The sequence below is a fragment of the Biomphalaria glabrata genome, chromosome 16 (genome assembly GCF_947242115.1).
Source record: "Biomphalaria glabrata chromosome 16, xgBioGlab47.1, whole genome shotgun sequence".
Taxonomy (NCBI): domain Eukaryota; kingdom Metazoa; phylum Mollusca; class Gastropoda; family Planorbidae; genus Biomphalaria; species Biomphalaria glabrata.
In genome coordinates, this window is record NC_074726.1 from 2,644,794 (window position 1) to 2,663,109 (window position 18,316).

At 35.9% G+C, this 18,316-nt stretch overlaps 1 protein-coding gene across 1 annotated transcript; it reads right to left on the reverse strand.

Annotated features, from left to right (window-relative positions):
* Positions 1–866: 866 nt before the first annotated feature.
* LOC106069377 (uncharacterized) lies at positions 867–12,951 on the reverse strand. The gene is made up of 7 exons (XM_056013618.1): positions 12,757–12,951; positions 12,357–12,427; positions 10,203–10,302; positions 8,509–8,588; positions 7,473–7,616; positions 6,946–7,053; positions 867–1,263 (listed from the first exon to the last, which is right to left on the reverse strand). Exons 1-7 carry the CDS (start codon positions 12,787–12,789, stop codon positions 1,098–1,100), a joined length of 702 nt encoding a protein of 233 aa, XP_055869593.1. The 5' UTR covers positions 12,790–12,951; the 3' UTR covers positions 867–1,097.
* Between the last annotated feature and the right edge of the window lie 5,365 nt (positions 12,952–18,316).

Genomic DNA, 18,316 nt, shown 5'->3' on the forward strand with positions numbered 1-18,316 from the left:
GTCAACTTGGATGTTAAATTGGATGTCAACTTAGATGTTAAATTGGATGTCAACTTGGATGTTAAATTGGATGTCAACTTGGATGTCAACTTGGATGTCAACTTGGATGTCAACTTGGATGTCAACTTGGATGTTAAATTGGATGTTAAATTGTATGTTAAATTGGATGTTAAATTGGATGTTAAATGGGATGTCAACTTGGATGTTAAATTGGATGTTAAATTGGATGTTAAATTGGATGTTAAATTGGATGTTAAATTGGATGTTAAATTGGATGTCAACTTGGATGTCAACATAGATGTCAACTTGGATGTCAACTTGGATGTTAAATTGGATGTTAAATTGGATGTTAAATTGGATGTCAACTTGGATGTCAACTTGGATGTCAACTTGGATGTTAAATTGGATGTTAAATTGGATTTTTAATTGGATGTCAACTTGGATGTCAACTTGGATGTTAAATTGGATGTTAAATTGGATGTCAACTTGGATGTCAACTTGGATGTCAACTTGGATGTCAACTCGGATGTCAACTTGGATGTAAAATTGGATGTTAAATTGGATGTCAACTTGGATGTTAAATTGGATGTCAACTTGGATGTTAAATTGGATGTCAACTTGGATGTTAAATTGGATGTCAACTTGGATGTCAACTTGGATGTTAAATTGGATGTCAACTTGGATGTCAACTTGAATGTTAAATTGGATGTTAAATTGGATGTTAAATTGGATGTCAACTTGGATGTCAACTTGGATGTTAAATTGGATGTTAAATTGGATTTTTAATTGGATGTCAACTTGGATGTCACATTGGATGTTAAATTGGATGTTAAATTGGATGTCAACTTGGATGTCAACTTGGATGTCAACTTGGATGTCAACTTGGATGTCAACTTGGATGTCAACTTGGATGTTAAATTGGATGTTAAATTGGATGTCAACTTGGATGTTAACTTGGATGTCAACTTGGATGTTAAATTGGATGTTAAATTGGATGTCAACTTGGATGAATTATTTACATGAAGTTATCAACGAAATGGACCAAGGTCATTCGGATGAAATATTCACATGATGGATGATGTACAAAGTCCAGTGCTTCAAGGGGCTGGTAAGTTGTTGAAACATTTACAACATCCGGGTAACTTGATGGCCACCATGGTGTACGGGTCATAGCTGTCGTTAGGGTAATTGGGGTTGACCACAATGGCCGTGAAGAAATTTATCTCCTGTGCGCACCCACATCCTCGACAGTTCTCGGCATGTCTGAAATGAGGTCACAGTGACATGTGTTAGACAAGATAAACAAGTTTTTAAAAAATGTTGGGTTTTTTTTTTTGTAAAATGTTTGACATGTTTCGGATGTTCCTTTAGAGTTGAAGATAATTTACTTCCTAGTCCATACCTCCATATACCTCCATATACCTCCATACCTCCATATACCTCCATATACCTCCATACCTCCATATACCTCCATACCTCCATATACCTCCATATACCTCCATATGTTGCAACTTGATCCAAGAATGGGAAGTTCGAGAAATAAGAGTACAAAAAAACTGAACCAGACGGACAAACAAACAGACAGAAAGCGTGAGTTGGTGACTGGTTTGCAATAAATTCGATGAAACGCGACTCATTTTCTTGTTTGTTAAATTTGAGCACAAATAAATCTTTCCAGAAAGAAACGTTTCAATTCATCAATGCAGAAAACATTTGGCTTTCCCGGAGCATTCAAATCCATTCGTCGGGGACCAATGCTTATATGTCACGGTTTATAATACCAAGAGAAACTTGAGATTTGTGTAACTATTTCCATCAAGGTTATGCGTCAATGTGAAAAATAGTTTAAATGTTTCACCTCCATTATAAAGTTTGAATGTTCTACTGCTTTTAATTTGTCAGAATGATTCACATTTTTAAATCTAAATGTTTTGCTGTTATTAATTGGTCAGAATGTTTCACTCCTAGAAAAAGTTTGAATTTTTCAACGCCATTATAAAGTTTGAATGTTTTACTGCTATTAATTAGTTTGAATGTCTCAATAGAATTACAAAGTTTACATGCTTCATTGCTATTGCAAAGTTGGAATGTTTCACCGCTATAACAAAGTTTAAATGTTTCACCGCTATAACAAAGTTTGAATGTTTCACCGCTATAACAAATTTTAAATGTTTCACCGCTATAACAAAGTTTGAATGTTTCACCGCTATAACAAAGTTTGAATGTTTCACCGCTATAACAAAGTTTGAATGTTTCACCGCTATAACAAAGTTTGAATGTTTCACCGCTATAACGAAGTTTGAATATTTTACCGCTATTACAAAGTCTGAATGTTTCACCGCTATTACAAAGTCTGTAAAATGTTTTGTTTTACATTGTTTCGGATGTTCCTTCAGAGTTGAAGATAGTTTACTTCCTAGTCCAAACCTCCCGCAGGACGACGGGGGATGGGAGCGGGCAGGGTTTGAACCCTCGACCGTCGATAAATCCGAACGACAGTCCAGCGCGCAAACCGCACGACCAGGCAGCCAGTCTGAATGGTTCACCGCTATTACAAAGTGACAACGGATGCCAAGCTTAAACAAGATCACTTGTATCAATCCTCTATCTCTTATGTTTCCCCTAGATAATTCAACTAGTCAACTTCTTCTAATGTTTGGCCAATCAACTGATTGCAACATCTCTACCACAAACTAGTATTTTTGCTACTTTCTGCACTGATTTCCATGCCAACTGCTCTAGTTACAGCTTCCAGTTTTGAAGTAAGATCTTGTACCTGGTCTGCGTTTTCTCCAATGAGTTCTATAGTACCTTTAAACATGAGTTTGAAAAGTGGCCGACTGTTTATGAGCAAGCCTAATACACAGATGGCACCAGGGGCGGACTGGCTATATGGGCATTTGGGCAAATGCCCGGTGGGCCATGCTCAAATGGCCCTAAAGGTGTCATGAATGCCACTAAGGCACGCATAAAATTGTTAAAGGTTTTATAATATTCTCTTAAATAAGGGGCTATATGAGCGTCAAGTTAAATAATCTTTTTACAGACAACAGTGTAATACTAATTTAATATCTTACATTTTCAAAAAGAATGTAATAGCCTACATCCGTAGACAGTGCTATTAGTAGGCTTCATCCTTTAGGGCCTACAAACATAGCGATTCAAAAGCAACATAAGTCTTATATTTTCTTTTATAGAAAGCATGCATACAGTTATCGATACGTCATAAAAAAAAACGTAATTGGAGACCCATCATATGATAGACAATTTACGAAATGTACTGTTTAGAAATGCCTGGGCCGATTTTGACATCCAGTCCGCCCCTGGATGGCACTGGTAGGTTGGGTCTAACATAAGGATGTCCACTTTTCATTTAAGTTTAGTGTTTCGACTAGTTTTCGCTGGTGTAAACTTGAACACAAACGACTCCGCGCCATAAGGAACGGTCATGGGTTAATTATTTTAGTCATGGGTTAATTTTTTTAGTTAGGTGTTAATTATTTAAGTAATTTGTGTCAATTTCAGCTCTCGAGGATATTCTTATCTCTCGGGAGTTGAACCCCAATTCTTTCAGAATCCTTTCCATTGTACAGTTCTTCATAGGATAGAAATAGGCTTTGGATATTTATGAAAACAAATCAATCGAAAAAAAACAAGATTACAAAGAGAGTTTGTGTTACACAAACTCAGAGGCGGCCCCCGTCGAAGTCGGATCCCTGTCGGATCTGCATATTCGCAAATAATATTCAAGAGGTGATTTAATTTTGATGTAAAATGTTTTACACGTTTCGGATGTTCCTTCAGAGTTGAAGATAATGGGAGCGGGCAGGGTTTGAACCCTGGGCCATCCATAAATCTGAACGACAGTCCAGCGCGCAAACCGCACGACCAGGCAGCCATCCGATGGTCAAAAGTAATAATGTTTCAAAGATTCATTTGCCGTAAATTTAAATTTAAATTTAATAAAAAAATAGTAGATTAGTTTTAGTATATTAAAACATTACAATATTGATCAAAACGTTTGGAAATGAAAATCTACACTTTTTTTTTACACTTTAAGTTTAGAAATTGAAATTCTACATCTTAATCTAGTCTATTTTAGTCTAAACTAGATCTAGAAATTCTAGATCTAGACTCTAAAATAATTTTAATTAGAATATAAATCCAGATCTAGATATACTGTAATAAAAATCTAGATCTAGTTTAAAAAATCTAGATTAGATCTAAATCAAGATATCATTCCTTTTTTAAACGCGAGTCACATAACGAGGCTTAATAAACATTACTATACCGAGTTCTTTTTTCATTTCATTTGAAGAATTAATTCCATATAACGTCAGAGGGAAAAAAAACACTACGTCACACGGCCTAGCTAGAATAAAAATCGCCTTCATCATTACGAGCCTTTTATCGAGTGTTCATAGACATTGGTGCACCGAGTGCGTTCTTTAAGCATTTCATTTAAAGAATTCATTCCATATGACGTCAAAGGAAAAAAAAAACACTACGTCACACGGCCTAGCTAGACTAAAAATCGCCTTCATCATTGCGAGCCTTTTATCGAGTGTTCATAGACATTGGTGCACCGAGTGCGTTCTTTTAGCATTTCATTTAAAGAATTCATTCCATATGACGTCAAAGGAAAAAAAAAACACTACGTCACAAGGCCTAGCTAGACTAAAATATGTTTTCATTAATACAAGCAATTTTTTCGAGGGTTAATAGACATTGGTGCACCGAGTGCGTTCTTTTAACATTATATTTAAAGAGTCCATTCATATGACGTCAAAGAAAAAAAATTCCATTACCTCACAATAGGCTAGTACCGGTACCATAAAAAAAAAATGTCTTTATTTACACGAGATATTTAACGAGGGTTCATAGACATTGGTGCACTGAGTTCTAATAGATATTATTTAAAAAGGATCAAAGCCACATTGTTTTTGCGTTTTGTCTGTCAGTCGGTCTGTCCTTTATCTTGATATAAAAAAAAACAACTAAAAGTTATTAAAAATTGATTAACCTTTATTTTACGTTTCAAAACATCGCAATAATTTTTAGGTATGAACACAATTGAAAAGTTTATATAATAGATTGTTCCGGATGTTTGTATAAATAGTAAAAGAAAAAGAGAATTTCAGATAAATGTAATACCGTTAATTAAATTTTTTGGATGGTCTCGTATAAAAATTAGATGTTCTACAGCCACGTGGAGAGATTTTCATACCTTACTTTGGTGTTTGGATTCTGTTTTCCTTAAAAATCGGAACATAATATTAACGATAATTAGATTTTTTAATGTTTTAGGTAGAAAGTTAAATGTACTGTAAGAGAGTAGTGAGTTAAAATATTTTTCATAAAAATCCGTAAAAACATTATTTCGTAAATGAGAAGATTATTTGTTTATTAATTAGAAGAGGGAGTTCAAACAATTATTTGGCGTTAGTAGATTTTTAAATAAATTCGGAAATTTCTGGCGACGATTTGTAAGAAACAAAATCCGGAACTTTCTTTATCGATTACAAAACTTCTATGTTATGTTTTACAAGAAAATTAAATGTCTAAAAAGTAATTTTCAGTAATCAATTCTAGTAAATTACTTTTTTTAAAAGCCTTATGCGATTTCAAACAATCATTACGCATAATTCATGTTTTATAAAACAATATCCGGAACATTTTTACAATTAATGAAATATAAGTCAGTATAGAGATTATGATTTAGCATTAATATGCTATTTACATAAAAAACGGAACAACATATTATTGATAATGTGTTTTTGCAACGTTTAAGCATGGAAATTGAATGTAATATAAGTTAGAAGAGCAAACAAACATTTGTTGGCGTTGATTAGTTTTGCACAAAAAAATCCGGAACAATCAATTTTAGATACTTAAAACTATTGAGATGTTATGGGAGGAACATTAAAGGGTAAATTAGATTTTCAATAGCTTTTAGAGTTCTAGTTTTTTAAATCTAATCGTGACGGACAGACCGACCAACAGACAAAACGCACAAAAATAAGCTTCTTTTATTCGGATGGGGGCACTAAACAAAAAATAAATAAAATCTGATTTTTAAAAAAAGTTTAAGAAATTGGTTTAGCACCTGATCATGTTGCGACGTTACGCTACTGCACGAAAATCGCTGCATAAAAAGTCCATTTAAAAAAATGTGCGTGATATTTACATACAAAGTGCATTATTAGCCTTTATAAACAAACAGAAATGTTTTCTTTTAATTTTAGCAGCTAGTTGACCAGAAAAAACGTCTTTAACTATTATTTGTATTTGTTGTAAACATTTCCTGTACATTTTAAAAATATATTTGACTTAGTGATACTGAAAATACACAAAAATTGTCTATCTTTGTTAGCATATTGTAACATTGCCTCCCTTACATTTACGTAATTGTTTTAGAATTGGTGTATTTTTATGAAAAAATCGCTTGCATAATTAATTTTATAAATTAAACGGTTTGCTTTTAGAAAACCAAAAGTAGCCGTTGCACCTAAACTTTTCAAGCCGGATTTAATGATGAAATAATATTTTTCATATCTCTTCTAGTTTTCGAGATCTGAGTGTGACAGACGGACAGACGGACAGACGGACAGACGGACAGACGGACAGACGGACAGACGGACATTTTGCACAAACCTAATAGCGGCTTTTTCCCCTTACGGGGGCCGCTAAAAACGTGACGAAAAGATCAATAATTTTAAAAGGCGCTTTGGTAATTGTTGAAAACAGTACATTTTAGGATGGGTGGAGGGGGGAAGGGGGGGGGGTATCTGGGAGAAGGTTTTCAGTGCTGCCTTTAGGCGCTCAGTAAACATAACTCTGCTCGAGTCGGGTGGCCTCTCGACCACTACTTAAAATCTCCCCTTTCTTCACGCCTTCTCTCTACGATTAGCGCCAAATTAGTCAGTTCATTGGACCGTAACTTACTTGCAAATCTGAGATGGGAAGTATTGTCGCCGACTATCAAACTGGACGAGCGAGTAGTTGGTGCCACTAATGGTACTACCAAAGTCTGGACTTACAAAATAGTGGCGCCTGCCGAGAGAGAGAAAACAAGAAATGGTCATCATTAAATTCACTTATAAATTTCTGTTCTAAAAAAAATAATATATATTTAATCTATCGGCTTGAGCTATGAATAATTCAAAAAGATGCATACTTGTTACAAAATTAGATCAATATTACAACGGTTAAGTGGTGAATACGTCATTATCCATAGTATGCCGGGGATTTTAGTATTGATGAAAAATGGATCAGACTTCTCTTTTCTAAAAGTAAGAGTTTAATTTTCAAAGTGGAAATAATAAAAGTAGATAACAGACTCTGTACTTCATGTTATAAAACACAATAAATGTATATACAAGAGAGAGAAAGAAAGAGAGAGATGACATGCCAAACAATGTATGTAGATTCAATTAGATTTATCAGAACAAGAGCGAAGAGAGGTAACTCACGAAATGCAACATCCATGATAAATGTTAGGTCCCGGCTGTGTGGTTACGTCCCTTTTCTTCATTTCGTGGAGACCTTTGTAATGATTGATCCACTCCACCAGAGGATGATATGTAGCTAGCGACCTCCTACGTCTGGAGGGACAACTGAAAACAGAGCAATAACGAGATGGTGCTGTATCAAACAACATACCTTCTTTAACTGGTTACGGACTTTGATGATCAGCAGTTAAATACGCCTTAAGTTAGTGATAGTTATTTCTATAAAGATTCCTCTTTTCAGCTTGCTAATGCAAATTTTACATAGGAAGAAACAGAAAACAACAAAAACTTGCCTGGACACGGTAATCGGAATGCTAGAAATTGGACAGTTTATATATATATATGGTAAAAATATTACTAGCTAATTGGCCACACAGACGAAAATAAAATCTGGTTTAACCGTTATAATTTTATCGAAATATTATCTTCTAACATTAAATTTGGTCTGGAGGTCTAGACAATCTATAGCAGCGGATGTCAACCTTTTAAGCTCGGCGACCCCTTTTTAGAATCCCTCTCGTGGCCGCGACCCCCCCCCCCCCTCTCCACACACACACAGCAAAAGAAGAATAGACAAAAACAATCCATTTTTCGATGGTCTTAGGCGACCACTGGCAAATCGTCAATCGACCCCCAAAGGGGTCACGATCCACAGGTTGAGAACCCCTGATCTATAGCTTGAGCACGCATACGTCAGCGGGTATTTCCGCATGTAGGCTAAATAGATAAAATAGACGTTTAGAAAACATTTCGCGCACCGTATATACTCTGTAGATTTATACATTCGCTTTACAAGAATTAATTTTTTGGAGGGACGGGAGGAGGTAAAGATAAGGAAATGAATAAAATGTTCCTTTTTTCTTTAAATGTATCATTTATTAACTATGTGGTGTACATTAATCGCTCTTACAGGGGGTAGTGAGCATCATAAACAAGAAGTTGTCGTTTTAAAAATGGTGTCAATGTTCTATGTTACTTATGTAAAACTAAAACTGACCTGAAAGAACAATTTTGTAATTGGGTGTCTGTCGCAATCTCTGCTGTCTCTAAATTAAACGCTGAGTTCTCAGCATAAAACTGTTGGACAAAAATATTAATTATGAGCCCACTAGAAGAGAAGAGAAATGAACACAAACTAGCCAACTAGAAGAGAAGAGAAATGAACACAAACTAGCCAACTAGAAGAGAAGAGAAATGAACATAACTAGAAAACTAGAAGAGAAGAGAAATGAACACAGCAAGAAAACTAGAAGAGAAGAGAAATGAACATAACTAGAAAACTAGAAGAGAAGAGAAATGAACACAGCAAGAAAACTAGAAGAGAAGAGAAATGAACCTAACTAGAAAACTAGAAGAGAAGAGAAATGAACACAACTAGAAAACTAGAAGAGAAGAGAAATGAACACAACAAGAAAACTAGAAGAGAAGAGAAATGAACACAACAAGAAAACTAGAAGAGAATAGAAATGAACACAACTAGCCAACTAGAAGAGAAGAGAAATGAACACAACTAGCCAACTAGAAGAGAAGAGAAATGAACACAACAAGAAAACTAGAAGAGAAGAGAAATGAACACAACTAGCCAACTAGAAGAGAAGAGAAATGAACACAACTAGCCAACTAGAAGAGAAGAGAAATGAACACAACAAGAAAACTAGAAGAGAAGAGAAATTAACACAACTAGCCAACTAGAAGAGAAGAGAAATGAACACAACAAGAAAACTAGAAGAGAAGAGAAATGAACACAACAAGAAAACTAGAAGAGAAGAGAAATGAACACAACAAGAAAACTAGAAGAGAAGAGAATTGAACATAACTAGAAAACAAGAAGAGAAGAGAAATGAACATAACAAGAAAACTAGAAGAGAAGAGAAATGAACACAACAAGAAAACTAGAAGAGAAGAGAAATGAACACAACTAGCCAACTAGAAGAGAAGAGAAATGAACACAACTAGCCAACTAGAAAAGAAGAGAAATGAACACAACTAGCCAACTAGAAGAGAAGAGAAATGAACACAACTAGCCAACTAGAAGAGAAGAGAAATGAACACAACTAGGCAACTAGAAGAGAAGAGAAATGAACACAACTAGCCAACTAGAAGAGAAGAGAAATGAACACAACTAGCCAACTAGAAGAGAAGAGAAGAGAAATGTACACACACAACTAGCCAACTAGAAGAGAAGAGAAGAGAAATGTACTCACACAACTAGCCAACTAGAAGACAAGAGAAATGAACACAACTAGCCAACTAGAAGAGAAGAGAAATGTACACACACAACTAGCCAACTAGAAGAGAAGAGAAATGTACACACACAACTATCCAACTAGAAGAGAAGAGAAACTGGATGACAATAAAGTAAAAGTTTCTGCTTTCAGAGATTGGTTTTAAAGTGTGTGACGGCTAAATGATAATCAAACAAATTATGTCACTAATTTGATAAACTATCAAAATGGTTTTGTAAATAATTTGATCGGCTAGGAAAAATGTTGTCTACGTGATCTAACCACAAGAAGATTAACTCTTTCTCTCCGTAATTATTTACCACATTCTGGAGGAATCAACAATGGTATCGTCAGTTAGGAGAGAAAGAGTTAAAATATTTCAACAAATTAGATTAGAACTCTAAGAAACTCACAGAAAACATGCAAAGAAAAGCCTGTTAATCTAAAAGAACAGAAATGGTCTGACCTGTTTTTCAAAGATCGCCTGCTCCTCTGGTGTGCGGAACATCAGCGGGTACCGGTTGAGTACTTCCGCTTCTCTAATACTTCTGCTGATTGGCTTCTCACTGTTACAAGAAGTGAACAGATAATTTTTGACCCAATAAATTCATTCGTTGACTAAACACATCTTTTCCGTCCTATTATACTCCAGTATCAATAGAAATACAGCTAGTGTACACTATGCTACCACTTCATGAGATTCTTAACAAACCAATATTCACATTTGACTAGAGTAACACCCTTAGTAAAATCACTATATTTAGAAAGCCTTCAGGACAGAAGACTTCAAAGTAAAGTAGCAATTTGTACATAAAACACTGAACCATAATCTTCAAATACAAAACAAAATTTAATAAAATACTCAGAAAGACACAAAGATAAAGGCACATTCCTCATCCCATACGCTAGGACAAATTTGTACAAATGCTTCTTCTTCTCTAGTGCTATTAGAGCATGGAATGGGTTGCCTGAGCTAGCCAGGAAAACCAGTGACTTGGCAGAATTTAAGTAATTGATTAACATGCATGACTGAATGCATGACGTAATCATCTTCTTCTTCTTTTTGAAGTAACGTCTGTATTATATAAGATAAGATAAGCTGAAGTAATTATGTCAATTTGATAATAAAAACGCGAAACTTCAGTAAGACTGGGGATTGACCTTATATTTAAAAAGATGCCACAACCTCCGTGACGCATAGGTTATCAATCGGGACATTAAAACTGTGGACATCAATGTAGACTACTTTGGAAAGCAAAACCCTAGGCTTCACTATGTGGAGAGAGATGTTGACTACCTGAGGATTTCCAGCTACCCCTCGCATCAGCGTGGAGCCTCCGGTGGAAACGTCTAGTAGTGGAACTAGATAGGCTAAGTACGAGTAGCGAACCAGACCTTCTAGCAGGTCTCCCTGTGTGAGCTTTTGTTCTTTTTTTTTGTAAATCTCACTCGGGGTGGGGATGGAACAAGTAACCTGCAACCCAGTCCAAAAAGTCCGCCACGCCGTTCCACAAAGGGGGTCGTCATCAGTTCCGGATTGCTGGATTGGCGACCCTTGCACGGAACAGTGGCGGTTACATTATAGGAATATGAGACAAGCTCCCCGCAGTTAGCACTGTCCCTGACACTTATAGCGGGTGAGGAAGCTCGGGGACGGTGCGCTGTGTACGCGGCACGGCCCGGTCTGGCCCAGTCAATCGATATGGCCGTCTACCGCTGGGTGCCCTCAGACAGGACATGGGATGAAGAATCCCAATGTTCAGGCCTGTTTGTTGGATAAAAGCCTTTCTAACAACCAACGGGATTTCATTGAAGGTTGACAACTGGTAAGACAAAGTCCTAGGTTGCACTATGTGGAGAGAGAGAGATAGAGAGTGTGACAAAAATATGGAACGCTGGAAAAGTTGACCTTTGGCCTAATGTCTGGAAGAAAAGTGAGCCGAAAGAAAACAAAATGTTTAGTTTCTCAACCACCAAACCCAATGACATCTTCCCTTGTGTTGTACGTGGACGGGAATGTCTCTCCAGACTAGGGCTCTACGGGCACATGAAAAAGTGCTCCAGGAGAGGAACCATAGTCGCTTCACGACTTAAGGAGGCCAATGATGATCACTTTAAGAGAATTATTAGAAGTCATTCTAGACTAAACTTGATTTTTGGAGTGTCAGCGCGTCTCAAGTTTAAAACATAGAGAAATTTGAGTAGATCTAGTCGAACTGCTTTTTAGCAGATGCATTCACGTCAATTGCAGATTACAATATCAGTTTGTCACAGTTGAACAGAAATGGCAGCAAATCGTTACTGCGGGACTATACACGCGAGAGAGCCAAAGAAAAGCCATTGTTGATGACAAGCTCAGACGGCGTACAGTTCAGACACCCGGTGAATGAAGCTTTGTCTGCTTATGATGTGACAAAAAAGGAGGTCGAAAATGGGCCTGTGTTGTCACATAAAATCTACCTTAATCTTCGGACCCGGAGACATTAACATAATTAATTAATATTAATGAACAAATTTACTACTATTTTTGATGTCTTATTTTAAACCACAAAGCTAGAGAGAGAGAGAGAGGTTATTTGCTATTAAATAATGAAAGCAGATTTAAAGAAAAATAACTTACAAAACTTTAACATAGATGATGAATCCAACTAATGCTAATGACGCAGAAATAAAGAAAAATGCAACAACCATCTGAAAAACAAAACAAAAAAAAGACTAAATAAGTCTTCAGTTTTAAAAAAATAAAGAGCAATATCTTACAAGCAGTAAGTCATTTTTAATAAGATGGTAGTGACCGACTATACATCCCGGAGTGCTAGACCTATAAGCTATTTCTTAGAATTTTTTTTTTTTTTTTTTTGTGATTTTTATCTCGCTCATAGCTAAAATGTTTTAATCTCAGTTTTGAAATGTGTACTTTTCAGATTTTAATTCATGAAGCCACAAATATCGTGAGATATTATATCAATACGTCATAAATTTGAAAATTGAATACAATCTAAGTTAGACAATTCACTTACCCAGAATCTGCTTGGGCTAGAGTTATCTCCCATTTCTTCAATACACTTTTGTGTCTAAACAATACTGTTCTGAACTGTTAATAACACGACACAGGTCTGCGTGACGTGGCAACGAGCTATTGGTGTCCACTGCCCACAGGTTGAAGCTATAGTTTTACTATCATCAGATGCACTTACTTTTGGTTTTCGGGCTATATTACCTGTGGGAGTAAAATATTTTTTTTTTAAGTTTGCAAGAACGTTTAAAAAAAAGTATTAAATATCAAGAATTGTCTGTTTTTTCTATACCTAATTACATCAGCATGAAGTATGTATATTTCCGGTGACAATCTATAGTCAATATAGATAATGGCCAGGATACACTTGATGGAATTGCATTTGTATGAAACATCATTCAACTCAAATCTCAAGGAACAAATTAGAATATAATCCAGCTTTGTACATTACAGACACACCCCAATACAAGGGGCTGAAACTCTTATTTCTCAATGTTTGTAATTGGGTTTCTGATGGAGACCTAGCCACACCCATTTCGAAAAAAAAATTTGGGGGGGGGGGGGTAAACTTAATCCCTTACTTCCTTACTGCCAAATTAAACAACTAAGTCGAACGCTTCGATAGGATTAGCTTTTGGGATTTCCCTTTGTATTTGTGTGAGATCCGGTTTCATCGATATACATCTTTGATGCGAGATCAAATAGGGTCACACTAAGCAAGCGCCATAAATAGAGACTTCAGTCTTCGGATGAACAAGACTTTGGTAGTTGTGAAATCACTCATGCGTAACCAAACAAACATGCGTGGTTGCTAGTTGGAGCAGTGAATCTCAAACGTCTGAGACCCAGAGCTGTTAGATAAACCTAATTACTCCAGTGGATCTCAAAAAAGACACAAGCTTATGGAACACAGCCATATTGACTCAACGTCTTTTTAATAGCAGATAAATACTGGGTTCTACGAGTCCTACGTAAGCCTTAAGTTGAGTGTTGGAAGCTTTTAGAAAGAATAATTACAAGTTATCTGAAATAAAAATTGTCTCTTTATTTATTCATTGTTCTGTGTATTATTTTGTTCTAGATTCCAATTGAATTAATCAGAACTACACATTGTCAAAGTTAAATTTTAGATGAATAGATTAATTTAATCTTGAAACACACATTCTTCTTCTTCTAGCCTGCTTTTTTTGCTGCTGAGCTGTAAGCTCTTTTGCAGACTGTGCCAAATTGTCTTTAGTTGTTCAGCATTGCCGTACAGAGTGTTGGTCATGTTGGGCTGTAGTTGAAGTGGGTAGGGCCGGATTTGAGGGAGGGCAGGCGAGGCTCTCCACAAAAAGTATCAAATATATCCGAAGGTCAACGGACCAGAAAACTTTGAATTAACATGCAACAATGTTTTCACTTTTTTACAACTAACACTTTAAATCTTACGTCGGCTGGCATCAATGTCGTGCTTAAGTAGTGTCCCTTTGTAGCATGAAAGAAATATATAAAGACAGCTCATGATTTACGTCAGTGCGCCTACCAAGGGTCTTACCCTTCGCAAACTCTAAAAAAAACAACTAAAATATACATATTGAATATTTTTTAACGGAAAATGAGATTAAATTTACAAGCAGTCTAGTTCTTTGTATTAGAATTGGTATGGTTTTAGATATTAGTATTATTATTTATTAGTGGATCCTAATTAAAGCTTTCAAAAAAAGTGTAGGGGCGTCCACATACTTAAATCCGGCCCTGGTAACAGGGTTTGACTTAGGTGGGTTCAGATGGGGCATTTTAAGAGAATATGGTTTAAGGGTGGGCGCAGTATCTAAAGACCCTGGCCATTTACAGAAATCATTTTGTAATGGTGATAATTTAAAGGTGTTGAAACACATTATGTTTTGAGTAAACGAGTGTTTGCATATAAAGCTATACAAGTAATCGGATGTAATTCGTCTATGATTGACAGTCAACTAGAGCGTTGTTGTCTAAGATGGTATGTAGGTTCTCTGGTTTCATGATTCAAACCACATCTGCCATCTCAAAGTCTGTATCGAGAACACCAAAGAACCAAGCCAAGATCAATAGAAAAAGAAATCAAAAGACGCAAATAGGGCTGGATCGGGCACACGATGCGAAATTAACAAAGACGTTTTAAATCAAGAATCAAGATGAACTCTTTATGTTTGTGGCTGTTCAATTAATGTGAATGTTTTGTGTTTTTTTTTTGTTGTTATTTTTATTTAATAAAAGTGTCCTTGTAAACACTACAAATTTCTAATAATGATTAATAAAGCAGCTAGTCTTAGTTTTACTCGAAGGCCAAATAATTTCTGCTCGCCCTCTTTCCGAAATAATTATTTCGCTTTTTTTATCTGACGTTAGTAGTTTAGAAAAACCAAGTTTTACTTTAGTTACTTTTGAATGTAAGTAAGTGTGAAACGTCACGTATTTATCTAAAGACTTAACATTAAAAAAGTCAAGTAAATTAAAATACCCCTGTTTCTGTGGACGTCTTTTAACAAGTGTGTCATGTGACCTTCTAGCAAAAAAAAACACCAACGGCCCGGAAGCGCTATAAAAATAAACTCAGTCTGATTTCCCTTGCAGTAAAGCGAGACCATTCAATGTAGAAGGCCTCGACACTGACCTGCGACGTCACAACCTGTGGGCAGCGGACACCAATAGCTCGTTGCCACGTCGTGGCCACGAGGTATTGGTCTTCACTGCCCACACGTTACGACGTTACAGGTCAGTGTTAAGGCTTTCCATGACGATTGGTCTCGACTGAAGACAGCGCGAGTACTCTTGCAAAGCTCGCGAAACACACACTTGAGACCCCAAAAAAAAATCTCTTGCAGAAAACAGACGGAGACAGCGATAAGAGAACTTGAAAAGTCCTTGCAAACAACGGCTTTGTCTAAATTAGTTGTGACAAAATATGCAGGTCGCAATTGAGTCTGCTTGACACATGAAAAACTACTCATCCTTCAATCTTCGTTATCCGAGATATATGAGCATAACAAAAAATAGAATCCTTGCCAAGATTAACGCATGTATAATATTAAAAACGAATGTAGGCCTTATTTTAAACTATTGTAGGCCCTATGATATTTAAAACCATTGTAGGCCCTATAATGATTAAAACGATTGTAGCCCCTATAATATATTTTTTAATGACCTTACCTTAGTAAATAAAATAATTTACTTTAAATAGTCTTTTAAGAACACTGAAGTAATCGAGCACTTTGTGGTATACAATAGAATCCTTGCTAAGATTAACGCATGTATAATATTAAAAACGAATGTAGGCCTTATTTTAAACTATTGTAGGCCCTATGATATTTAAATCTATTGTAGGCCCTATAATGATTAAAACGATTGTAGACCCTATAATTTATTTTGTAATTCCCTTACCTTAGTAAATAAAATAATTCTTTTAAGAACACTGAAGTGGCCGAGCACTTTGTGGTATACAATAGTTGTTCAAATAGGTAGAGTTAACTCACAATAACACATCAAGTAGCTTGGTATCACTATAGAAATCTAACGTACGTCGCAGTCAAGTGTCAACTGTATCAAAAGATCGTGCAGGCAAGATGAAGCAGATGACTGAATGAATATTTGGAAGACTTGACTTACAAAACGGTGTTCCCCACAGCGTGGCTGTCGCTTAATTTAGAAAGTGATGTCAAAAGTAGAACACAGAGGTCATAGTTCAACGTGGTGTATTTACGGTTCAGTGGAGATAATTGTTCCACAACATTGACAGCACGATCGGGAATGGTCTCAAGCGCAAACCTGCAGACATGAAAATAGTCTTGGAGCCCTGGAGCGACTAATGGAAGGATAAGGACAATATATAGGAAGTACACTCCCATAATGAGAGATATTCTCTCACAAAACACAGCATACTCGTGGGAACATATGCTGTAATCAAACACAGCATAATGTGTGGGCCACATAGACTGTAATACATTATAGCATACTCGTGGGACACATATACTGTAGACAAAAAAAACATAATGCGGGTCACATATTATACTGTAATACTACACAGCATACTGGTGGGGCACATAGATTGTAATACATTACAGCATACTCGTGGGGCACATAGGCCTATATATTAAACTGCTCTCAGCACTCTTTGTCACAGTCCAGTTTTAGAACCCCTGTGACATGAAGTGACACTCAGTCACCTATTTTAATATTCCGTGCTGGTAAGCACGAGCATAAGTTAAGGGACTCTAAAATAAGGGTCAATGTTAATGAGTTAGTGAAGAACTCCAGCAGAGAGTGGCTGTAATATAATTTTCTCTGTCTGTAATATGTACCATAATGAATTTGATCTAATGTTTACTTAAGAGATTTCTTAGGACTTATATTTTCATTGATGTGATTACTTTGTCTACATGGCATGAGCAACCAGTATTTATTGGTTTATATTTTGTGATGGCTGAAGTCGCCAATATCTTTTGTGATCTATATTTATATGTAATAAAATTCTTGTCTGCTACAAGAGCGTTTATTAATAATTCAGAACGTTTGTGCTTGGAGAGTTCAGTACGTTAGTGTTCTCACGCACCTGCAAATCTAGTGCGTATGAGAAAGTATTTAATTAAAGAACATTACAGCAATACCAAAAGAAGCATTCGCGTCATCACGCATACAACTAGAAATAGGCAGTGACACTCTTAAGCACGCTTCCATTACGCAAACACTCAGACTACTTGTCGCTCTGGTGGATCATTACTTTATACATACACTAGCCTGATATGACCCGCAGCCTGAGGTACTTAGTTAGGATATAGCTGATCTACTGGATTGAATTTAGATCTATGTTAAATATTAAAAAAGGCTCCTTCCCATTTTTTTTTTAATTTGGCCACGAAAAAAAAATTAGAGTGTTAAAATGGGTCTGGGTTTCGTTCTTTAATTAATGTACAAATAGGTACTTTATTGTCTATTTGTAGGGCCCTGTGGTTGTGGGATGGACATTGAACATAAACTACGGTGTCCGCCATGATCTAAGGAACATTTTTGCCAAGTTTTATCAAGATTGGTCAAACGGTTTTGATTTTTATTCGGGACACACATACATTCATACATACATACACACACATACATACACATACATACATACATACATACATACATACATACATACATACATACCATACACACCATACACATACATACATACATACATACATACATACATACATACATACATACATACATACATACATACATACATACATACCATACACACCATACACATACATACATACATACATACATACATACATATACACACACACACACACACATATACATACACATATACATACATACATACATACATACATACATACATACATACATACATACATACATACATACATACATACATATAGGAAGTACACTCTGCATTATATATATAACTCAATATATATATATATATATATATATATGTAGAAATTTATCAGAAATTCATATGGATCGTATGAAGCGGATATTCTGACACTATTCAGAGAAGCCCTGTGCTTACGAAATTAATTGGCAACTGTGAAAACCAA